Source organism: Desmodus rotundus, chromosome 11, assembly GCF_022682495.2.
Source record: "Desmodus rotundus isolate HL8 chromosome 11, HLdesRot8A.1, whole genome shotgun sequence".
NCBI classification, from domain to species: Eukaryota; Metazoa; Chordata; class Mammalia; order Chiroptera; family Phyllostomidae; genus Desmodus; species Desmodus rotundus.
Window position 1 is genome coordinate 9465110 of NC_071397.1, and position 25911 is coordinate 9491020.

Sequence of the window (25911 nt, forward strand, 5' to 3'; positions counted from 1 at the left end):
GGGGTTCCCTCCCTCCCCAAACCTGCTCCTTCACGCCATTCTGGCGTTCCTGGCAACCAGCGCCTTGAGCTGGGTGCAGGGCAGTTCCCTGAGACTGGGAAGCCCCCACAGCCTCGCTCCAGGGGTCGGGCTGCCCAGGTGGCTGGCAGGAGTCCGAGCACAGGTTCTTTTAGTCCCCTCTGGGCTTGTCCAGTGTGTGAGCGAGCAGACGGGGGCGACCTGGAAGCAGCGCGTGAACCAAACTATTTCCCACAAACCCATTATTCCAAAACAGCGCCCAGAAACAAATTTTTAGCCAACTCATCTAACTTCTCCAGCCCCTTCGCAGATTACATTTCCACTTTACCTTCCCGGCGGGATTATGCCGTTGCCCTCACGAGCGGTGCGGAGAAATTCTCAGGAACGGGGAGAGCTCCGCAGTCTCGCTCTGCCTGTCCCGGGGGGTCGGTCTGCCGGGCAGTTACCGGCCACGTGCTGGGCTCCCCCACCCCTCCGGCTCTTCTGCTCTGTGGTTCTTGTCGCCCGCCGCTGACACGAACCATGGCTCTCGGTACCTGCGTCTGGTAAAAAGGAAAGGAACTCTTTTTTCAAAAGTTACACAGGTTTAGAGTAATGGCTTAATGTTGCCATTAAGTCCCAAAGTCCCTTTAAAACACCCGCCGCCCCCCCCACACACAGTCCTGCCTCCCCTTGCCAGACCAGGCCAGTCAGCGGGGCCGTGTATCAGGAAAGAAATAGAAGTCCGAAGCTCCTGTTGTTAACCCAAAACCGCATCCTCATGGTGGGCCAGTGGGAGTCCTGCGTTCTTCCAGACCCCTGAGAGCGAGCTCCGGCGGGCTGCTGCATCCTGCTTTCCTGCCTTCTAAGCCGCATGGTCTAGAGACCCCTCTCTGCTCCCGAAACCACGTGGCTAAGCCCCAGCTTGGGGGCCACGCCTGGGTTTAATCCTGGCGCAGATCTTCCTGTGTAACCCCATTTCCGACTCCTCCCACGCTGGGTTACGCCTGCCAGTAGCCTGGTTTCTGTTGCCTCTCGGCTGCCTTTGTCAGTCCAGGCCAGCGTGGCCCCGCTACGCAGAAGCTGCCTCCAGGCTGCTCTCGCAGGAGCAGGAAGCCCCTCGGGCTACATCACATCACATCAGGGTCAGGGTCATGCCCACGCCCCCGGCTCTGAGGGCAGGCACAGCTTTTTAACTTCATTAAAACACTGGTCAAGTTCGTCAGATATGCAGTGTAGGTCTCAATGGCCCAACTCCTCTTTCCTCATCCCCCAAGTGATAGTGGGGGGGGGTTCTGCATCTGGGGGACCTTCAGCGCAACACCCTGTTAGAGTATCTCCACACTGCTTCCCACAGCGGCCACACGAATCTGCATCCTCCCCAACAGGGCAAAAAGGTGGTCCCTTCTCCACATCTTCTGTTTGGTGCTTTTCTTCGGGATCTTCATCTCTGCTTACGTCGCTTCTCTGTGTTTGCTTGCTGTCTGCTCTGTCCATTGGGGGCCAGCATATCGGTCATCACTGTGTTAAAGTCCAGGCCTAGTAATTGCAGCATTCCTGCCATATCCGAATTCGGTTTTGATGCTTGCTCTGTCTCTTCAAACTGCTGACTTTTCTCTGTGTTGTTCAGCTTTTTATTCCGTTAGGCCAGAATGGCGACCTCCAAAACTGTACATGGACTAGAAAGTGGAAGTCTGCTCTCAGTTTTTTTAAGGATATTTTCCTACATATAAAGTTCTGGGTGGACACTTTTTTTTTTCCTTTTCAGCATTTTAAAGATCTTGTTCCATTGTTTTCTGACCTCTGTTTCTGGTAAGTCAGCCTTCATTGGTGTATATCTGTGTATCAAATGTATTTTTTCTAGCTGCCTTCAGAATTTTTACTTTATCTTTGGATTTGGGCATTTTTCACTATAATCTGCCTAGCTGTGTGTTCTTCATATTTATACTCCGGGGGTTCCTTGAGTGTCTTGGATCTGTGCATTGATGTCTTTAACCAAATTTGGGAAGCTTGGGCTATTACTTCTTCAAATACAATTTCTGCCTGATATCTTTAACTCCTGGTACTCCAGTTACACAGTAGTATAGCTGAGAGCTGAATTAGTACAGCAGCATTATGTAACTTGTATGTAAAATCAATATAATTATATACTGTGAATATATTTACACATAGATAGGTAGTACGCACACTGAACATTTTATAAAAGGGACACGATATCAAGGAAGTTTGGAAATGACTGCTCTCACCAAAGCCCCAAGATTTCAGGGACCTTGACTGCTTTGGTGAAGCCAACGTACTCTAATACCTTTTAACTTGGTGCAGTAACTGCACGCGTCTGGGACATGCCCTGGCCGGCGTGGCTTGGTTGGGCATTGTCCTGCAGATAGAAAGGTCACAGGTTCGATTCCCAGTCAGGGCACACGCCAGGGTTGCAGGTTCTGTCCTCAGTCGAAGCGCATGTGACAGGCATCCAGTGGACGTTTCTCTCACGTTGTTGTTTCTCTCCCTCTCATCCTTCCCTTCCCCTCTAAATAAATAGCAAATAAATAAAATATTTTTTAAAGAGTGAAAGTGAGAATAGCATTCAGTGTGTGTTTTGCAGTGGGCCATTTTACTTTATTTAATCTTTATTGTATTTTTTTCCCATTACCACTTACTCTCCTCATACCCCCTACCCCCAGCAATCACCACATTGTCATCCTTGTCCCTGAGTCCTTTTTCCTTTCCAAATGGGCCGTTCTAGAGGCTGCATGCACCTGAGCAGTGAGAGTGGCACTGCTTTTACTAGGTTTTAGTGTTACTTTAAATTTTATGTGTTCTTACCCTGGCTAGTGTGGCTCGGTGGATTCAGTGCAGGCCTATGAACCAGAGGGTCACCGGTTTGATTCCAGGTGGAGCCACACACCTGGGATGCGGGCCGGATCCCCAGTGGGTGGTGCCCTGCAAGAGGCAACCACACACTGATGTTTGTCTCCCTCTTTTTCTCCCTTCCTTCACCTCTCCCTAAAAAAATAAATAAGTAAAATCTTTTAAAAACTTATGTGTTCTTTAATATGACTTAGTAGGCTATATTTTGTGTCTGGGAACAAAATTTTTTCCATATAAATTAATGATAACTGCTTCTTCCCTTTATGCCATTTCAGCTTACGAAAGTTCTCATAGACACTCTACTTTTGGACAGCGAGGGAAACCTGTACCTGTGGAATGGGCAGTGAGGGTGGCAACGAGCAGTCTCGCTCCGAGACTGGAGAAGTTGTGCGGTGCCCGGCAGGCCCGGAGTTGTTCAAGCCTAACCGGTGAACGAACCGTTGGGCTTTTCTTTTGGTCTAGGAGAGCCCTGGAAAATACTATCGGGACACCAAAGAGGCCACGAAGCAAGAAAGTCTGGCAGCCTCTTTAATGAAAATTATGAACAACTAAATGCTAAAAAAAATTGAAAACTTAGGTGAAGTGGATAAATTCGTAGAAAAATGATAGGCATCTTGAATACATTATGTAAAACATTGGAATGGTAGTTAAAGTTCTTCCTTCGCCCAAATCCCATAACTGGTTGACTGCATAGGTGAGAGCTACCAACTTTTTAAGGAACAACTAATTTCTTATACAAGATGACACAGAAAATGAACAGTTAAAAACTGCCTAACTCTTTATGCTGCTAGTAGAATCTTGATTGCAAACTCCGATAAATTCAAGAGGAGACATCATAAAGCCATTTCCTTTATTAATGTAGATTAAAGGATCCTAAATGAAGTATTAGCTTCCTGACTCCAAGAATTCAGTAATAGAGTGACGCATTGTGATCAGATGGAGTTGAGTTCAGAAGTCCACATTTAGTTCACCTCTAAAGCTATGAATTAATGTAATTCATCATAACAGTTGAGAAAAGGAAAATACGGTTTTCTGATCTGATGCAAAAAAGCATTTTAGAATTTCAGTAATTATTTATGATATAAATTCTTAGCCAAGTGTATGTAAGGGAGCATTATTGAGTATTTGTGTATTGGATTTTTGGAAACTTTTTGTTACAGACCTTTTCAAAATCATAAAAGTAGGGTGATGGTATAATAGACCCGACATCATGTCTTCATTGCTGAGCTTCAACAATTACCCACATACAGCAGCTCTCCTTAACCTGTGCCTCTGCACCCCCATGCGGGGGCGCGGGCGTGTGGGCGCACGACCACACATGTACATTCTTTCCCCACTGTGCCAAGTTATTTTGAAGCAAATTCCAGACAGCGAGCCTTTTTTATCAGTACTTATTATGTAGCTTTTTTCTCTACAACCATTACCATTCTTTAAAAACCCCACTTATTTCTTAATATTTTTAACAGCTAGCCAGAGTTGGAATTGTGCTAATTGACTCATAACTGTGGATTCAAAGTTCACATACTTAATTTGACTATTATTCCTCATTTTTTCCCTGTTAATCTATAATGGCTCCTCTTATTCTTTCTTCTCTTCTTTTTTTAAATGTATGTAATTAAGAAACCAGGTCATTGTCCTGTGGAAGTTTCCACATTCTAGGTTTGGCTGACTGTGTCTCTATCTTTGTGTTTCCTTTAAACAGGTAGTTAGGCTTAATTCAGTTCTGTTACGTATTTGGGGGAGTGACAGTCACTGCGTAATACTGATGTGTAACATCTCAGTCCTTCATATCAGGGGGCACATGATGCTTGGCTACTTTCGTTTTGTTGAGACTGATTAGTGGGTCCATGTCCCTAGCAGATGCAGCCATCACGTGATGTTTTAACAGTTATGTTACTTGTTACCTAGATCAGCAGTTTTTAACCAGTGTGCCTCAGGAATTTTTAAAACATGTAATACCTGAGTTATATTTAGTCAGGGGCACTGACCCCTTTTCCCTGACATTGTCGAATAAAACTACGACAACAGCCAACCCAGTAGCCATCTGGTGTGAATGAATCAAGATTATACCTACTTTTTGGTCAGGGAAAAATACTTTTTGGTGTGCCGCAGAATTTTAGTAAGGAGTTTACGTGTGCCACAGGATACAAAAGGTTGAAAATCTCTGGCCTAGATCATTATTTTATTAGAAAATAGCAAAATGGTGATATTCTAACTTATCATTTCTTTTTTAGCTTGTTAGTTTATTAGTTTATTATTATTAAAAGAAGCATAGTCCCTCATCAATCCTTTGATTACCCTGAATTACATTTATATAGGGAAGTTTATATAGGAAAGTCAAAATAAATGCTTGGTTCTTTCTGGAAGAGCACTTCCTCAGTTAACCTGAAGTGAACATAATACTTAATAGAGAGCCTTTAGGTGTGTTTAATATCTAAAGCAAGACAAGGATGCCTACTATTACTGCTACTGTCTAACATATTACTGGAAGTCGTTGTCAAAAGTATGTGGAAGAAAAATAAAAGGTAAAAAATTGTAAGGAAAGAGATAGAAATGTCATTACGTATAGAGTGTACTCATTTATCTTGAATGCAAAGGACTCATGGGGGAAAGAACTTTCATAAAAGAAATAATCACGACATGATAATTTACTCTTATGAGAATATATGACTCCCAAAGTTTGTCACTGAATTCCAGGTAATCTCTGTCAGAATTTTAGCTGTATATTTTTTGAGGAACTTTATAAACTTATCCTAAATGATGTGTGGAAGAGTAAATGAGAGTTTGTGAATAGCTGAGGTAGCCTTAAAAAAGGAGAATAAAGGGGAGCTCTCCCCACCAAATATGAAGACATACACTGCAAAGCCATAGAAACACAGCGTGGTGTGGTGGAAGAAAAGCAAATAGGTCAAACACATCAGAGAGCTTAGAAGTAGACCCCAGGATGTGTGGGACTCGTAACGGTTACCCCACAACCAATAGATGAAAGTTAGATGTTTTAGTAGGTGGTGCTGGAGAAAGAAAAGCTCGTTATAAACAGAGAAATAAAACTATCTCTATTCTATATCACATACGAAGGTAGATTCCAGGTGAATTAAACATGTAAATGTGGAAGATAAAACCAAGAGGCTAATAGAATAAAATGAAAAATATTTTTGTGACCTGGTTTGGAGAAGATCTGAAAACCTCAGAGCCCAAATCAGTGGTGTGTGTGTGTGTGTGTGTGTGTGTGTGTGTGTGAATTTAATTGCATCAAGATAGGGAGTTCTATTTAACCAGGGCCCCATGGGCAAAGTTAATACATACAGGTGACAAATGGGAGACAGAATTGGCAATGGGTAATCTTGCCAAGTGACTAATATCTTCTAGACCAGATGATACACGGAAGCAACATAAAGAAAGCAATCCCAGCAGGAAAATGAGCAAAGGACATAAACAGGCTATTTATAGAAAAGGGAGCCCCCCCAAACAGGAAGCATATGAAGAGTTGCTCAAACATAGTAGCAATCAGGGAAATGCAAGTTAAAACAGTGGGACATTGTTTTGTGTATGTCAGGCTGACACATCCTGGAAAACCAGATAAAACCAAGTGTTGATGGAGGTTCAGGGCTGTGGAAACCCTCACACGCTGGTGGGTGTACGTATCCACTCCGGACAGGAGCATGGCACTGAGAATGAGAACTTTGCGTGTGTATGACTCAGCAGTTCTGCCCTTGAGTTGGTATGCTGAAGAAAGCCTCAGACAGGTTCGTAAGAGAACACCTGCAGGAATGTTCCTTGCAGCATCTTTCGTAGCAGAAAGGCATTGGTTGTGGCCCAGCTGTTGGGTCTAGGGCCAGCAGGGAGAGAGAATGGTTTGGATGCAGGCCGTGGCATATTGCATAGCAGTCAGAAGCAGCAGAGCAGACATACACATACAGAATGCACGGATGACGTTACAGAAATGAAAAAGTGAAGAATAGAATGTGGTATGAAACAGATTTGTACACATTAAAAATACACATAAACAACGTTTTGCAAGAACATGCAGATAAAAAGGCACACGATAAGCGCGTTAGAGTGGTTGCCTGTGAGGATACAGGAGCAAAGGATAAGGAAAATTCAAAGGTTTTCATGAATACCCGTCGCATTTCATGGAATTACAGAGCTTCTCTTATCTGAGATACGGTCTGTAGATGAAAGCAAGTGGAAGGACTGAGCACGCCGCTGTCGGCCCATCGGCCTTGTGAGATTCTTACCCTCTTGTCAGGCGATTCTGTGAACCCTGTGTGTTGTGTGACCATCAGGCATAAAATAATGACCGCATGAGGAGACCCGTCAGTCTGTGTGTTGATCACTTACAACGTCTAACTTCTTTTTTAAGCTAGGTAAGCCCTGGCCGGTGTGGCTCATTTGGTTGGAGCATCGTCCCTGGCACCAAAGGGTTGTGGGTTCAGTTCCCAGTCAGGGCACGTGCCTGGGTTGCGGGTTTGATCTGCAGTCCAGGCACATACGACCCCTAGTCTGGGCACGTACGGAGGGCAGCCAGTCCACGATTCCCACGTCGATGTTTCTCTCTCTCCCCTGCCCTCTCTGTGTAAAAGTCCATGAAAAAATGTCCCTGGGTTAGGAAAAATGAGTTAGTTAAAATCTGTATAGAAACATAAGTTGTAGTATTGTCTTGCATCCTGTGAGACCTCTTGCCTTCTGGGGATATGTACACACCGCTTCGAAGACCGTTAGTCTAAAACACTTGTTTGGAGGAAGTGATTTGAACTCTCAGGATAAATCGTAAGAACTCACAAAATTTAAAATCTTTTCCATAAAATTTGTGTTTGAATATAAAATGTGATTCCCCCAAATCTTTGGCAAAAATTACCATTCTAGTAATATGTGCCTCCGAAGACTCACTCGTACACACCCAGTGTGAAAAGCAGGTTCTTCAGCTGACTTCATCGACCAGAGATCTTTGGGAATATTTCCTTTCTTTGAACACAAAGGCACCTCACTATTAATGCTCTTCTTGCACGGATCCCAGTTTGAAACGTTCTGTTACGAAATACACAGCTGTTTTATGACACACTGATTTTGTTTTTCTTTAACTTTGCAGAGACTGTGCCGTTGATCCAACTTGTGTTTTGTGCATGGAGTGTTTTCTGGGAAGTGTTCACAGAGACCACCGATACAGGGTTGGTAGTGTCCAGATGATAATCCTACGCAGTATTGAGATTTGTGCTAGATACCTTTTCTGCTTTTTTAAATTCCGCGATTCAACAGTAAAACAGGCGAGGGTGGTTTAAGAAGCGTTTCATTTACACACCGTGAAACATACAGTGGCAGCACAGAAATGAATTCTGAATCTAGGCCTCCTTGAACACGTGGCATAAGAAAAGACACATGGATATCAGCTCCTCCATACTGGTTTCAGCTAGTCTGTTTTGCTATTTTTTAATGTTTAGGAACTTTATTTAGACCTTTAGGCTTAGAATGGGGATTATCAAAACTCAGAAGGTAGAGTTGAGAGTTAAAAGTGTAAGAGGGGAGTTCCTAAGGGGGGTGGATGTGTGAGACGAGGAAGGAAAGCTACTGGATTATAGGTTTAAGAAATACCCTCCCTATTTATTGGTCATCTCCTACAAAAGATTTGTCGTTTCTTAACATTAAAGAGGCATCTACTATAGTGTAAAAGAGGGCCCAGCTCCAGAAAATAGGACCCACCAATTTTATTTTATTTTTTCTGCTATATGCAGTCAGTACTTTTCCAAAAATCAGATATGTTCGCACTTAAGTCAGGGGTGCAGGCAAAGGCAGGTTGTTGCTAAGCCTGTCTTGGCTCCTCTGCTAGAAATTGAAAACAGAACCGTGAACACTCAAAAATTAGGGAGCTGTTAGTAGCTGGAACTTTTTTCACCCTAATCTCAAATAAAATGGTAGAGAAGGAATATTGCAATCTTATTTCAGGAGCCCTGTTGGGTCAGGGCTTTTCCTCCTGTTTGTTTTTATTCACAGTATCCAAGTATTGATAATAACTAAAAATAGCTACAGAATTGAACTCCTTAAATCAGTAAGAGAGTCCAGTTTCCCTTAAGCTGTTCTGCCTGTCTTAGGTGGTGAGAGCAAGCCTGAAGCCTGAAGGGCGGGGTTATCATTTTCCAGACGCCCGCCTGCCCGTGTTTCTTGACACATGTCTTTGCAGCCCCTGAGAATACCTGTCATTTGAGGTTGTACAAAGTCTTACCTTGCCAGATTCTTTGAATCACTTCCATATCTTAAGGAAGTAGGAATAATTCTTGACCCCCGCAGGTGGTGAGAAGTTTTTTATGACCAGGCAGTCCGCCTTTATATTTCCTGGGCTTCCTTCCTTTTCAAAGAATGCTGTTTGAGGAGTGTGAGAGAAGAAGACTCAACTGTTTGTATAGTTTTCGTCACTCGCTTTCTCTGGTGCACATGCAGCACTCTTGTGGGACTCTCTTAGGGGACAGCCATCGTGGGGATCTCTGCACGTCCTGAATCTGGTATAATTACACTGGAACCGGGCAGCATAGAGGCCGGCATTGTGCCAGTTTAGCCCAAATCCAGCCCCCAAACCCTTGTGATTCTAATTAAGGAAGTTACCATATGTAGGTAGACACAGTTTTTATGTCATTTAAATACCTGTAGTTCCCTAGTTCACTACAAAGTAGCTTATTTTATTTTGAAATCACTTAAATGAGCTTATAGACTTATTTAAAATAAGCTTTAAGACATTGAGAGGTCTGGCATTTTATTTCATTTTATCCCTCCAAAGAAAGTGAAACACTTCAGCAGTGTTATTTCCTCAGTACTTGCCGTTCTTCTCTGTGATCGGATAGCCCCCAGTCAATACTCACTGACAGGATGCTGTACAACTTTTCTTCAAGATGACGACGTCCGGAGGTGGAGGTTTCTGTGACTGTGGTGACACTGAAGCCTGGAAGGAGGGTCCTTACTGTGAAAAGCATGAACTTAACACCTCTGAAACGGAGGAGGAAGAGGTAAAGCCGTGTTCGAAGTTGTCTGTAAGGAAATACTGTTTAACCGTGAGTTTAGAATACTCAGAGATGTAGGCCCAATCCACCGAGCCACACCAGCCAGGGCTCGCCAGTAGTATCGATTCATTTTTTATGGATTGATTGATGGATTTTAGAGGGAGGGAGAGAGAGACATGGATTCGTTGTTCCACTTAGTTACGCACTCATTGGTTGGTTCTTGTGCGTGCCCTGACCGGGGGTCAAATCCACCGCCACCAAGGCTTGTGGGGGACAACGCTGTAACCAACTGAGCTACCCTGCCAGGGCATGTTCTCATTTGTCATTGAAGGGCTTGTTTTTCCTATGTGTGTAGACCAGTTACCTTGCTCGTTTTTTTTGTATATTTGAGTTGTATCTGAGACTTTATAGGCCAGACACCTTCCTTTTCCGTGGCCGTACGTGGCAGCCAGTCCTCGTCATCTGGTAAGTCAGGGGCCTTGCCGATGTCATGCAGCCAGTGTGCAGATGACGGCTGAGGGCAAGTTACACTCGTTGCGGCTGTGAATATGTGCTTTCCTGCACTGTTTTTCTCAGAATACTTACAATGATGTATTTATAACTAGATACTTAAATCTCTACTGCTGCTTATAACAATTTGATGTTTGATTCAAGATCCTCATTTCAGCCCTCGTTGGTGTGGCTCAGTGGATTGAGTGCTGGCCTGTGAAGCAAAGGGTCGCCAGTTCGATTCCTAGTTAGGGCACATGCCTGGGTTCTAGGCCAGGTCCCCAGTGTGGGGCATGCAAGAAGCAACCACACACTGATGTTTCTCTCTCCGTCTGTCTTCTTCCCTTCCTTTCTCTCTAAAAGTTAATAAATAGAATCCTTAAAAAAATAAATGAAATAAAATTACTTACATAATACTTATTATTAACTTTCTTTCTTAAAAAAAGATCCTTAAGCCCTGGCTGGTGGGCTCAGTGGATTGAGCACCAGCCTGTGAACCAAAGGGTCGCTGGTTCGATTCCCAGTCAGGGCGCATGCCTGGGTTGCGGGTCAGAACCTCAGTTGGGGGTGCATGAGAGGCAACCACACTTTGATGTTTCCCTCCCTCTCTGTCTCCCTCCCTTCCCTTCTGTCTAAAAAATAAGTAGATAGAATATGTATTTTAAAATAATTCCTTATTTCAGATTGTATTTTTCAGTGGCAGAGAGGTGGGTACATTCAGTGCTTCTGCATTATTAGTAAGTCCGACGCAGATTTAGAGCCCAGTGTGCATCACTAACCTTCCCTGGTGCTCATTCCTCAGAAGTCTCAAATATTTTCACAGCATGACCAAGACTTTATGGTGTGGGACAGTGTGTTGTAGACTGTGTTCCACAAAGTTTCGGACGGATCAAATATGTGCGGAATTGTTCAGCGCTATAGAAAACATGTATCTTGTGTTTTATTGGCTTTGTCCAGTTCTAGGATTTGCTACAGAGAGACACCAAAGGAATGGTCAGGGTTTCAGATTTCTCCACTCCTATCAGACCAGCGTCATTTTTATCTCCTATTATATATCAGGTACACCTTGTACATTGCTAGTGGCACGCAAAATTATTTCAACACTATGGGAAACAGTTTGGCTCTTCCTCATAATACTAGGCATGGAGTTGCCATATGAGCCTGTGATTTTACTCCTAGGTATATACTCAAAAGAACTAAAAACAAGTATTCACATATATGTGCATAGCAGAATTACTCACCATAGCCAAAAGATGGAAACAGCCAAAGTATCTGCCAGTGAATGGGTAAACAAATTTTCGTATAAACATGCAATGTAATAATATTACTCGGCCATAGAAATGAATAAAATACCAATACATTCTAAAACATGAATGAACCTCCATAACATTATGCTAAGTAAAATAATCCAGGTCGCATAGTTTATGACTCTATTTATATGAAATGTCCAGAATACCCAGTATTGTAGAGGCGACACAGACCAGACTGGAGGGTGCCAGAGGCTGCGGAAGAGGGGAATAGGGAAAAACTGCTTAATGGGTAAAGGGTCTGCCGTGAAGTCACGATGGAGGTGCTTTGGGACTAGACAGAGACGGTGGTGGCATGAGTTATGAGTATATTAAATACCACCGCATTGTTCGCTTTAAAATGGTTAATTTTGCACTCTGTGACTTTCACCTCAATAAGTTATTTAAAAAGAAAAATTTTAGGACTTCTATTACCTTTTTCTTTTTGTTTTAAAGTAGTCTTAAAATAGTTTTCTAAGAGAAATTATGAATCTGCCTGAAGTTACTCTGTTGGCCTCATCTTTATGCATTATTAGTAGGGTAGCTATCAGGTGGTGCGGGCTCTGGTTGACTTCCTGAATTTTAAGAATAGGACCCCCTGCCCCCGGCCTAGAGAACGTAGTCGTATATATATACACCCGAGGCTTGACAGAGAATAAAACCTCTGGACTCTGCCATTTAATTCTCATTTAAGAGCTCGGGAGAAATGAGGTCTTTGGGGATAACATTAAGGTAAAATGATAATACCGTATTTAGCATACGTGGCTCCCACTTAGAAAATCCAAACTATTTTATGCTGGATGTAGGAGGAAGCTATACAATATTTGGAATGTGCTCTTTTTAGTCTGTCATAGAGTTTTTTTTTAACTTATGTGGTGGTGGTTATGTGTTCAGCCTGCATCTTAAGAAAAAATTGGGGAAAACTTGATAACATACATCTATCTGTAGGGATAATGTTTAGAAGTCCCATGGATCTCCTCAACTCTTGGTAGCTAGGACGGGGCACTTCTTCATTGTGTGGTCCAGGGGCCAGCAAACTATGGCCCCTCAGAGCAAGTCTCGTTTGCAGCCTGTTTCTGGTGCCACCTTAAGCTAACGGTGGTTTGTATATTATACTTCTAAGTAGTTGCAAAATATATATAGGATAGTATTTTGTGACATGAAAATTAAAGTTCAAATTTCTGTGTCCATAAACGAATTTTTATTGCCACACAGCCACACTTAATTGTTGATGAATAGTCTGTAGTGGCTTTTTTGCTACAATAGCAAAATTGAGTAGCTACAACAGAGAACCCTGTAGCATCTGACTGTTCCCAGAAAAGGTTTACTGACCCCATTTGTACTCTCCTACACTATCAGAAGCACTTTGATGGTTAAACCTGGCTCCCTCTCTCTGAATAGCATCTTCCACCCCTGCGACAGCTACAAACTGAGACTGCCGGAGTGGTACCTCTTCCGGCTGGGACCCACCACGCACTATACCGCGCTGTGTAGTGCCTCCTTTGCTGACCTTCATGGGAGCCGTAACAGATTTCTCTCCGGTCTCTGCCTTGGGAAATGTGCTGCTTCTCTTGGCATGAGCCCGATAACAGATTGTGTTTTCTCTTCTTGAGGCTTCAGGAAAACAGAGCTAAATGTTTGGAAATAGAGCCTGTCTGTAGTAGTTGTATGGAAATTTATGGTCTGAATTTATAAATAGATATTTTTATTTTACCTTCTTTGTATATCTATTTTTAAATTCTATTTTATTATACTGGATATATTCTTCCGTTTTTGCAAATCCTTTTTTGAACAAAATTTAATTCAGTAACAAATATTAACTGAATGAACAACCTCAGCAAATATTTTTTAATCTTAAATTTCCCCTTAGTGCTGCGTTTATCTTATTGGAATGTAGATTAGTGATTATTAATAGCTAGACATTGTGCTAAGTACTATACTTGATTTATCTCATTTGGTTCTCAGTATGGCCCTATACGATAGCTATTGCTGGTACCAATGTTGTATTGCTGCAGAAGCTGGAGTTGTAGCGAGACTGAGAAACTTGCCCCGCGCTCCCTGCCCGGGGAGCGCTGGAGCAGCGCTTGAAAGCTAAGTCGTGTGGACTCCAGTGATGGGACTCTCCGACAGTGCGTCGTGCTGGCTCTTTGAAAACACTTTTAGAATTGTTATTTTACAATAAATAAGACTCTAATTTAAAAATACCAATAATAAAACAGATAAAAGTGGTGGCGTTGATGACTTAATTTTTTAATAAATGACATGTATATTATTTACTTGTTAAGAAAGACAGTTGATGCAGTCGGGTTATTTTGATGACTGTTCAGTTTCTAGTTTATTTCTAGTGTTAGTTGGGTTATATGGAGAAAATCCTTATTCATGCCATATTTGCACATGAAAAGAGTTAAAATCTTTATTGTAATAATACACGTTTACACTAAAAAAATTCAGACAGCCCTGGTTGCTCAGTGGGCCGGAGCATCATCCCCTACCCCAAAAGGTTGTGCGTTCTGTTCCTGATTGGGGTGCGCACCTAGGTTGCGGGTTTGGTCCCCAGTCAGGGTGCATGTAGGAGGCACCTGATTGATGTTTCTCTCTCCCTCTCCTTGTCCCTCTCCCTCTCCCCCTTCCTCTCTTTCTAAAATCAATAAACATATCCTTGGATGAGGATTTTTTTTAAGTTTAAAAAATTCAAACATAATAGAAGTGTATCATATAAAAGATGAGTTCTTCATAAGTTCCACTGCCCTCCGGGATAACCGCAGGTAACGTTTTTAACTGTATGCCTTGCGGTCTTCTAGTTTGAAAGAAGAGTAAATCACACCTGACTCACTGACAAAGGCTGGCATTCCCTGACATAAATGTAATCAAAGAACTACAACCTGGGATGAGATGGTCATTTATTTACTCATTCGAGCCGACTTAGGCTGCGGTAAGAGCACTTGGAGCGGAAGTCTTTCCTGGCCTTCAGTTTACCGTTGTACTTGTGAGGAGACTTGCACCACCCGGCGCCTCTTCACCGCAGAGATCGTAGTGACCATTTTTTAAGAAGCTAACACGTGCACACAAAAAAAGCACAGGAATCTATATTCCTGGGCCTGCCCCAAACGGGGTTAATGCAGCAGCGAAATACCAGTGGGTGATTCGTAGTATGTAGTTAACACATGTTAGAGTGTTTTTTTGTTACCGTTTTAAAAGCACGCACACACAACATATGAATGATTCTTACACTCACTTTCCCCCTTATAATCCTCAAAATCAGGCTCTCCTTCATGCGTCTACAACTAAATATTGATTGTCCTTAGATAATATTCCTTTGTTAATTCCGGAAATCAGGGATTTCCGGACATGAAACTTATTAAAGGCGATTTGATGTTAGTTTTTAAAGATCCTGGGATGTCATTCTGAAGTTTTTAGGTTTATTCATTATGCATGGGAGGGCCACTGAATATTTCGGTTCAATAATTGGGATTATAATGAATGGAACGTTTTAGGAGGCTTGGTTTGGTAGGATGTAATGTATAGGATGAAATTGCAGAGAAGCTGAAGCTGGAAAATCAGTCAGGCTTTACAAAAGTAGTATTTGGAGGGGTGGAGGTAGAATGGGAAAGCGGAGAATTGATGTGCATTTAACAAACTGTATTTAATTTAATGTTCTTTTTTTCAGGATCCTCTTGTTCATTTACCAGAAGATGTGATAGCAAGAACTTACAGCATTTTTGCTATTATGTTTCATTATGCAGTAGAGATATTAACCTGGGAAAAAGAAAGTGAATTGCCAGCAGATTTAGAGATGGTGTAAGCGTAACCTATTTATTTTTTATATTTGTACTGGCTCACACTTGATTTTAACCATTTTGATTCTCATTTTTCATATTAACTTTAATACATCTTAGACAGAACATAGTCTTTTGTAATAATTGATTTTCAGCAGAACAACAACCTTAATTTTATATTTTTGAAATATGTATGATCCACTTAATTGTTAGAGGTTTCTCCCTCTTGGCTGTCTCAGTTAGCGGGTCAGTAGCCATGTTTAAGCCCCATCAAGGCTCCAACCACTGGTTTCAACACAGGCGATTTCCTCTGTGTGATAAAAGTGTAAGTTAATTCTATAGTTCTTCATGTTTTGTCTGTGAGATAGGAGTAGGGAATGAGCTCTTTGATGTGATTTTTTTTGGTTTGACTAAATGCCCAAACTCCTCAAACTCAGTTTTAGCCGTTTTGATTCTAAAATGTTATTGAACATATTTTACACTTTGAGTTTCTTTTAGTGTATATCTAACATATTTGCCATTTGTGCTCAGATTAGTGAGGAGGTCACAGACTTGTGCCTGGAACCCGCACCCTGCCGTAGCCCTGCTCAGGTTAAGGTCTGGCTTCCCTTGCCAGTGTGCCTACCCTAAGCGGTCCTCTAATTCTGCCCAGGCTGGTTAGAATTGTTTTCGTAGTTGAGTACAAGTTGGAGGGAGGGTTTGAAGGGCGTCAGTGGCAGTTCTGTTTTGCTTTCTCAACAGTGTTTGGGATAATTCGTTATGGACTAAGTGTTTTAGTAAAATGAGGTGTTTCTCTACCTTTCTGGAAATGTTGAAAATGACTTCATCTTCATGTACTTCAAGTTGGGAGCCGTTGATCCAAGATCCAAATTTAGACCCCAGAAAAGAAGAGTTTTGTTTTTATTTTTGGTTTTATTGTAGGTTCCGGGCACTAGCGTAGAGGAGAAAAGAATCCCACTTGCTTCTCTTGTACCGTTTTCCCATCTTAGAAAGTGGCGTTCCACCCGCCCGGGCACCTCATCGCCCACATCGGTTGAGATTTCAGGTCCAGCTGGCTCTCCCTCCATCACGTCGTTCTGCTGTTCGTCTCCATCACTACTGTGCTCGTCTAAATGACTTACCTTCAGTTTCGGACAACATGGCCTTCCTAACTGGACGGCCATACCCACTCTTGTCCCTCACAGTTCATCCTCCACTCTGCAGGGCAAACTGGCCGTAGTGTCTCCCATTCAAACCCTTGATTGCCTTTGGGATGGCACAACCGAGATGCATGAGAAGGTCTTTCAGATTTCCGCCTCTTTCCAGACCAGTCTCCTTCCTCCTCCCTCCTCCCTGTGCCTACTCATTGCCTTTGCTGCTGCAGGGCCTCCGCTGCCACCTCCCTGTAGCTCAGGGTGTCTCAATCTCAGCACTGCTGGCGTTTGGGGCCAGATTAACTCTTCATTGTGGGACTGTCCGGTGGATTGTAGTGTAGCTCGCAGCCTCCCTGACCCTTACCCGCTAGGTTCCAGTGGCACTCCTGTCCCGGTCAGGACAACCACAGTTGTCGCCAGACAGTGTGAAGTGGTCAGCTGGGGGGCTGAGAGGAGAGTTGCCCCCTTTGGAGAACCTCTGGCTTTGGGTCTGAGATTACGTCTCTGGCAGTCCCTCTCCGAACTCCCAGACCGCTTTTACCCAGCTCTGGCATCCTGCTCCTGATAAAAGCCAGCTGACGTAGAATTAAATGTCCAACATCAGTCTTCCTCACCAGCCAGTAGTGTCCCAGAGCAATGGGGACCATGGGTGACTTTGTCATAGTACCTAGCACACTCCCTAGAGCAAAGTACGCTCTTCGTGAATCAGCCTAGAGCAGGAAATAAGCACATAGATAACATGTCACTAATATTTCATTCCGCAGAGAGAAGAGTGATACTTACTATTGTATGCTGTTCAATGATGAGGTGCATACCTATGAACAAGTTATTTATACTCTTCAGAAAGCTGTTAACTGTACACAGAAAGAAGCCATTGGCTTTGCAACTACAGTAGATCGAGATGTAAGTGATTTTATTGTATTGGCATCACATAATAATTCGAACTTCTACTACAGATAAGTTATCCTAGCATATATAGTTGGAGGTATATATGTATAGGCTCTTTTTCCAATTGCATTTGACTGTTGGCCCAAATGTATATTGGGTATAACGATAAGCTGCCGTCAGAGAGTTTAGGAGAAAATGTAGATACACTTGTTCTCGTTCTACCCAGTCATTAGACAAATTCAGTTATGAAAATAGAAATGATAGCAGCCTAGGTGTGGCGCTGTACCCCCAGAGAGAAACAGTGACAGTATCTGATTACGTGTCCTAAATAAGCTTCTTTTTTAAGCTGGTTAAAAAAAAAAAAATTAAAGCAGCCTAAAAGAATAAATGTTGTGTTAGTCCAGAAAATACATTTATTAATGGCTTAAAAATGTTGGGATAACTTTGAAGGAAAATAATTTTTACTTATTTTTCATCTGAATAGAATGAATGGTATAAATATTAAAAATTGATCAGAGTTGGGTGCTTAAGTATGTTTATTTGTTTACTGGTTCAGAAGTTATTAATACTGAGTATAACATTTTTACAAGTTAATTTTAAATATCTTTGTTTACAGGGACGTAGGTCTGTTAGATACGGAGATTTCCAGTATTGTGAGCAAGCAAAATCCGTAATTGTGGTAAGTAATTTTAAAATATGCTTATTACACTGTTATTTTTTATTAGTTTAAAACTAGTTCCATATTTTGGCATTTATGAAAAACATTTTTCTGCCTTCAGGAATGTAAAGCCAACATCAGCCAAAATCATGTTTGAAGATAAGTTTATTGAGTATTGCATTACTGCTTTAACTAGTTATTTTAAAGCTGTGTAAGACCAATATAGAAAATGAATGTATAGATGACATACATGTACTTTCTGCCTTCTTATTTCTTCATCGGAAACATCTTAGAAAGTTTTTTGCTGTTTGTCTTGTTTTCGATAGGGCTTCACCTTACTTTTTAAGAATTAAACTGGCCTTTAGCACCAGGATTAAAATTCAGGGGAAGTTGTTTCTTGGTATCTTATAGCAAGGTATGCTGCATATCTTAACATTTATTATATGTATTATTTCTCTAAAAGAAAACTTCGAACATTTAAATTTATTTTTAAAAGTTAGCACTTACTATTTTTCACTACCTGTAACTGCATTTTATGTAAATGTTTTTAAATTATTTTATATATTGTGAAATGTATTTAATACACAGATACAAATTGAAATAGCGCAGTAACACTTGTGTACCCATATTACATACATTATTTCTTATATTTATTTTAAATAAACGAAATAGTATAGAGGCCCCTGCATTATCCCTCAGTTTCATTTCCCTTCCTCTTCTCTCTGGAGATAACTGCTTTCACGAATCCATTTTCTCGTGCCATGCTACCTTTATACTGCATCGATTAAATATCTGTCAACCTTACATGTTGATTTGGAAGCCTTTGAAAATTATGTAACAAGATTCATACTGAATGTTTTATACTGCAACTTGCCATTTCATTTCAGTGTTGTTTCTGGGTTTGTCTGTGTTGATACATGTACCCGTAAAGTATTCCGTTGATGACTATACCATGGTTTTTCCGTTCTCTTGTCGAAGGACAGTAAAGACACTCCCAGTTTTGCTATGACTAGCGGTCCTGCTGTGGACATTATTTTGGTCCCTTGTTGCAAAGATGCAGAAGTTTCTCTAGGGTTTATACCAAGAATGGAATTCCTGAGTTGTTAGGGTATGAGTATTTGCAGCTTTATTACATTTCACCAAGTTAGTCCCCAAAATGGTAATACCAGTGTATGTTCCCACCACGAGTATATGAGAGTTCCTATTTTTGCACAGCTCTGTCAAAACTATACATTGTTAAATTTTTTAATTTTTGCCAATGGGATGTGGATGAATGGTACCCTCGCACATCCAGGTTTCTCTCCCGCTCTTTCTCCCTCCCTTCCCCTCTCTAAAAATAAATATAATCTTTAAAGATAATAATACTTTGTAGTTACATGAAATAAAAATACTCTTTTCTGTAAAATAGTCCTTTTAAGTTTGTTTTTTCATCCTGCCATTTCTTTTTAAGAGAAATACCAGTAGACAGACAAAGCCACTTAAAGTTCAAGTTATGCATTCATCTATTGTCGCGCATCAGAATTTTGGGTTGAAACTTTTGTCTTGGCTGGGAAGCATTATTGGATACTCAGGTAGGTTCATAAAAGCTTATGCTGCTTGACTATACAGTGAACTCATATGCCCTTGCAAAACTGTTTTGGAAAAAATATCAAGTGGAATAATTTTTTGCTTTAATTTCACATTTTAAAATGCCATCTTAGAATATCTTTATGCACAGAAAAAACCTGTGTTTCTCAAGTTTTGACCCGCAGGATTTTTTTAATATGCATACAAAGAATTTTGTATTAAGATGAATGCAGAATACATTGGGTTTTAACAATTGTAAATGACTTTAACATGCTAACGGAGTCTAAATCTCACAACTTGATAAAAGAACTTTTTTTTTTTTTTTAACGGAGCATCTGTGGAACTCTTTTCCACTCAGCAAACTGGAAAATGCTGCTGTAAATAAAACCTAAGGGATGGTTAGCAGTTTAGAGAATAAAACACTCGTGTTGATATCTTTATTTTGACTCCTGTGACTTCTGGTTTCTAATAATTTGCAACTCTGAAAATTTGCGAATTTGAAGTTACTCATTCAGTGTTTTGGTTTTTTTTGTTTTCCCATAGTATATGAATTAGATAATCTTTTAAATTTAATGGTAATATAATTAGAATCCTCACGTTCAATGCCAAAAATACATTTTGGTATAAAAATTAGACTAAAGAGTAAAACAGGAGTAGATCGAAGCTCTCTGCCATACTGTACTTCAGGCAGGAGAGGTGGTTTGGATAAGTGACGTTCTAATGTTTATTATAAAGAAAATTTTTTTAAGTTTTGATGTTTTTCATTGGGTGCCTCTATGCCAAGTATTTGCTATAGTAAAAATTACTCTATTTTTTCTGATTATTTTGTGTGCTTATAAAAGCTAAAACAGTGATTTTAAATTATAAATTATGAAACCAAAATGTGTTCAAATTTTGGTTGTGTTAATGCTTATATCAATATTTGGGCAACTTTTTTTTTAAGTTTAGTATTTGGAGGATGTAGGAAGGGGTTCTCCAGGGCCTCTCACACAGTAGGTCCACACAGATAGGTACCTAGGGACGTTTTGTTCCACGATGCACGTTCGGCATGGCGTTAACAAAAGGACTGGTGCGTATTACAGCACCGAGGTCGTGCCTTCTTTCCTGGAAATGGTAGCACCGTGTGTATAAATTATACCTGTCAGTTTTGCTATAACATGATTTAATTGGCATTGGTGTTTGAAGAACAGTATTTTAGTGGTTTTTGTATGCTTTGCTCTTCAAATTCTTTATAGCATATGACGTCATTGCCTTTCTGATAGACATATGTTGATGTTCTGGAATAAGAGTTGGTAAATAATGTAAGATTTGGAATTTTTCTCCTTTTAATGCAAATGTTAATAAAATAGTTAATATGTTTACTTTTTCTGATAAATTTGACCCTTGATAAAACATGTAAAACTCCATAGGCCCATTTGAACATTTCTGCTAAAATGTCATTTTATTTTAATATTGGAAATTGCTATTTCATGACCATGTGTCTTCTTGTTTTAAGATGGTCTTCGCCGAATTCTATGTCAAGTCGGGTTGCAAGAAGGGCCAGATGGTGAAAACTCTTCTCTCGTGGATAGACTGATGCTTAATGATTCCAAATTGTGGAAAGGTGAGTCTCTCAACTACTTTCAAGGTATTGGGGAACCTACATAGGTGACTAGGATGTTCAAGTGGGTTTTTTAAGATTTTACATATTTATTTTTAGAGAGAGGGTAAGGGAGGGAGAAAGTTAGAGAGAGAAACATCGATGTGAGAGATACATCCATTGGTTGACTCTCGCACGTCCCCAAGCAGGGACCTGGCCCACAACCCAGGTATGTACCCTGACCAGGAATCGAACTGGTGACCTTAACGGTTTGCAGGACGATGCCCAACCCACTGAGCCACTCCAGTCACGGCTGTTAGAGGTGTTTTGTTTTGTTTGTTTTGTTTCATTTGGGAAGATACTTTAATAAGTATGATTTTAGAATTAGCACATGCAATCTTATCCCTTGTTGGGGGGGCAGATTTGGGGGCCCATCACCCAAATTAAATAACCTCTATATTTTGTTAGAAACTGTTTAGAAAAAATTGATTTCTAAGAAGCAGATTATACGTATTTTATACCGAGGAACACGTGTAGAGATTTGTTCTTGAGCTTTAAAGTAGAGTTGACTCTTTAAAAACTTTGGGAATATAATTTTCAGCTTGCTCTCCACGCCCTTCCCTTATGCCTGCTCTTTTTGTCAAAGGCGCGAGGAGCGTGTATCACCAGTTGTTCATGAGCAGCCTGCTCATGGATTTGAAGTACAAGAAACTGTTTGCTGTCCGATTTGCAAAGGTACGTGGTTCCACAGACTTGAAGATGCACCGAGTGGTCAGGTTATGTACAGAGTACCTGTCGCCCGTGACTACATCCAGGCTTTGCAAAACAGCAGCTAACAGTGTTTTGAGTTTAAAGTCTAAGCAACTTCATAAATGACCTTTTTATCTTTTATCAGTAAAATAAAATTCAGTAAGGCTTTTCTTGTTCATCATCTGCCATGATAATATGAATATCCATCCATACAGTGTATGTGATATGAAGTGATAAGTGAAGAATTTAAACCTATCCATTGTGAGTTATGGTGTTATTTCTGTTAAAATTTTATACAAGGAAGAGATCATCTATTAGTTGAAACAATAAGTATACATGGATGTGATTTAACAATCACAAACAAGATTGAATTTACATTCCTCTTCCTTTAGCGGCATATGATGAAGCTAACTGGTTTGGGTTTTTTTAATTCACCTGAAGTAGGAGTTATTAAGCAGGGAAGTGTGTAAGAATCACTTGGGGAGTTCTTTCAAAATACATGTGTTTGTGTTCTGTTCTCAAACCTGCTGAAGCAGATTCACCAAGATTGGGGGTCAAGCCCGTGTGCTTTGAAAGAGCCGTCGGGTGATTCTGCTGCATACCCAGAAGTAGCACACGTCTGGTTTTATCAGTAACAGTGTAAAGCGCTGTGTGTAGCCCCTCCGGTGTATCGTGATGTCCCAGGATTCTCGCAGCCGTTACCTCTTTCTGCTCATACACTGCCGTTTGTGACTGAACAGATTGTCCAGTGAATTCATGTTTATACACAAGTTTATTTGGTAGAAATCATTCCAGTTAACGGTTCTTACAGTGTTAGCTCATTGACTCCTCCCGCACTGACTTTTCGTTATAACCCGTAAACATTTGGCCACTGTGGATTAGAGGTGAATCTCCCCTTGTTGTTTAGAATTACCAGCAGTTGCAGAGAGATTTTATGGAGGATGATCACGAGCGAGCAGTGTCCGTGACTGCTCTGTCAGTCCAGTTCTTCACCGCACCTACTCTGGTGAGTAGTGCTTGCTTTTCTTTGTGACTGATAGCTGGCACTCCTTGCCTTTTTTTGCCTTCTTAATAGAACTATGAGCGTTTGCAGAGTGATTATGTGACAGATGACCACGACAGAGAGTTTTCAGTCGCAGACCTCTCGGTTCAGATATTCACAGTTCCTTCACTTGTAAGTACTGAAAGATAAGAAGAACTTCTTTGTTTTCTGTTACCAGAAGTAAAGCCTTAAAATAGTAGAGAACTAAGATCTGTATATTCCTGAATGGAATAATATATTTTATTAACGGGTGATCAGATACCTTCAATCTGAAGGGGGAAAAGTCCTTCATTTTGCCCTGGTCTGCAAACCAGAGTCACAGGTTCAATTCCTAGTCAGGGCACATGCCTGGGTTGCGGGCCAGGTCCCCAGTAGGGGGCGTGTGAGAGGCAACCACACATTCATGTTTCCCTCCCTTTCTTTCTCCCTCCCTTCCCTTCTGTCTATAAATAAATAAATAAAATATCTTAAAAAAAAGTCATTTTCTTTAATCTGTACTATCTCATATTCTCCAAGGTTTTGAACTGATGATTTAAAATTAAGCTGATTGTTTTAACAAATTTATCCAATAGAAACAGACAGCATATTATTGTATGTAATCTTAGATTTTTGAGAGGTCCCTGCCCCTAATGAGGGGGAGGGGTAGCTAAGGCAATGGAATCATGGTCATTAGTCTTGTACTAAATTTCATCAGTTGCTCCAGAAGACATCACTGTTTTATTACTATTCGGTAATTAAAATTTATTTAACTTGTTTAACAAAACTTTATTGAGCACCTATTATTTCTCAGGCGCAGTTCTGCGCTTTGGGAATGCAATGATAAACAAATCGGAAGGAAGAGAGAGAGTGAGTGGTGTGCGTGTTGGGTGGAAGAGCCTCCGAGGTGGAGGGAACAGCAAGTACAGGAGTTCTAAGATGAACGTGCACCTGGCATTTTGGAAGAAAGAATCAAACCAAGCTAGTATTGCCAAAGTGAGTGGGGAGAAGGGTCAATGAGTTTGGGGGTGGGGGAAGGTAGGAGTTGGCAGTGCCAGCCTTGAAACGCCATTGTAACAACTTATGTCTTTTATCTAAAAAAAAAGGTAGAAAAGGGGAAATAATAAAGAGCAGAAGTTAATAAAACAAAATAAATACACAAAGGAGAAAAACCAACACAATCAAAAGTTGGTGCTTTTAAAACCCAGCAAAAAAAGGGATAGATCCCTATTAAGAATAATAAGAAAAACAGAACATTTTAACTTTAAACAAAACTATAGATTTTACAGATATTAAATAGAGAATAAGATAATACTAGGACCAACTTAATAACATTAGAAATTTGGATGAAATGAAAAGAAATTCCTGAGATAAAACAAGTTATTAAAAGAGAAACATAACATTGAAAATTTTAATTAGTATAAAAATCTCATAAAGAAATCCCCAGGCCCAAATGGCTCTACTGGGAAATTCTTTTAAATATTTGAGAAAGAAATAACATCTGTCTTACATAAGTTTCCTCAGAAGACAGAAAGAAAATATGTAATGCTTGCCAATTTAATTCAGTACTCTGTAATCTTGATAGCAAAACCCAATGAGGCAATTTACAAGAAAAGAAAATTACCATCTAATTACCACAAATGAGGTCACACAGATCGAATCAAACCAAAATTTAAAAAAAGGACAATACATCACAACCAAGCTTGGTTTATTTCTGTAATCTCAGAGTAGTATAACATTTGAAAAAGAATCAACTGGGATAATTCACCTTATTAACAGACAAAAAGGAAGGGGAAGATCATTAAATGCTTTTCCTGAATTCATGAAAATTAAACACTTATTCATGATTTAAGACAAAGAATACCTCACAGCAAACTCGGAAGAAAAGGGAACAACTTTTCCTCAATACAGTACCTAAAACCAAAACAAAACGTAAACCCCAAAGCAGACATTCTGTGTAATGGCGAAATAGTAAAAGCTTTTCCCCCGAAATCAGGCATGAGAGGGATTTTTACTTTTATTCACCACATGTTGATGCATTTTTGTGTTATTTCTTGAGATAGATCTTTAAATCGTTGGCTGTCAGCCTTTCTTTTCTGGTAAGTGCATTTAGGGCTCAAGTTTCCATCTAAACAAACTTTTTAGCTGCGTCCCATAATTTTATGTCATATTTTTATTATTTGGTTAATGAAACTAAGTTTCTTTGTGATTTCTTCCTTAATTCATTTTTTCTCTGTGATTATACTTCTTAAAAGTATATTGCTAAATTTTCTTCTGTGTTTTTTTTATTGTATTTTCCATTACCATTTAACCCCCTTATACCTCCCTGCCCTTGTATATTGCTAAATTTCAAAACATTTGGGCATTTTCTTCTTATTTTCTTCTGAGTTTCTAGCTTAATTTCACTGTACTCAGAGAACATACTCTGATTTTAGTCCTTTGGAAATTTGTTGAGACTTGGCTTTATGGCCCAGAATGTTGTCGGCTTTCGTATATGTTCATTGCGTACTTGAAAGTAATGTATATTCTCTCATTACTGGACTCAGTGTTTATGTATATATGTCACTTAGGCCAAGTTTGTTCATTTTCATGTGTAAGTCTTTTATATACTTACAATTTTTTTTTTGTCTACGTGTTCTGTGAGCTATGGAAGCATGTTAATCTCCCACAGTGATTGTTCATTTTTTTCTCCTCTAAGTTTGTGCTTCCTATTCTTAAAGCTATGTGATCGAATGTGTGCAAATTTGAATTGTACTTCCCAAATTGAGCCTTTTATCATTATGAATTATCTCATAAGATTTCTGCACATTTAGTATAATTACCCATGTATTTGGCTTTATATTTACCACCTTCTGATTTTTTTCTCTTTGACCAATTTTATTTCTTTTTCTCTCCTTTTTTACCTTTGGGTTAAATA

General features: G+C 40.3%; 1 protein-coding gene across 7 annotated transcripts in view; it reads left to right on the top strand.

Moving 5' to 3' along the window:
- The window catches only part of UBR2 (ubiquitin protein ligase E3 component n-recognin 2), a 95624-nt gene that overhangs the window by 16612 nt on the left and 53101 nt on the right, over positions 1-25911 (top strand). For 6 of the 7 annotated variants that reach the window (XR_008425592.2, XR_006655113.3, XM_053914193.2 and 3 more), the window contains exons 3-11: positions 7955-8033; positions 9744-9857; positions 15294-15424; positions 17300-17438; positions 18040-18102; positions 19532-19652; positions 21143-21250; positions 21873-21961; positions 23052-23150. Coding sequence is in view for 5 of the 7 variants with exons in the window: in XM_053914193.2 (XP_053770168.1) it covers positions 7955-8033; positions 9744-9857; positions 15294-15424; positions 17300-17438; positions 18040-18102; positions 19532-19652; positions 21143-21250; positions 21873-21961; positions 23052-23150 (943 nt within the window). In the remaining 2 variants the exon portion in view is untranslated. Of the gene's footprint in view, positions 1-7954; positions 8034-9743; positions 9858-15293; positions 15425-17299; positions 17439-18039; positions 18103-19531; positions 19653-21142; positions 21251-21872; positions 21962-22883; positions 22983-23051; positions 23151-25911 lie in introns of all 7 variants that reach the window. The other variant, XM_053914194.2, reaches the window with a different exon arrangement.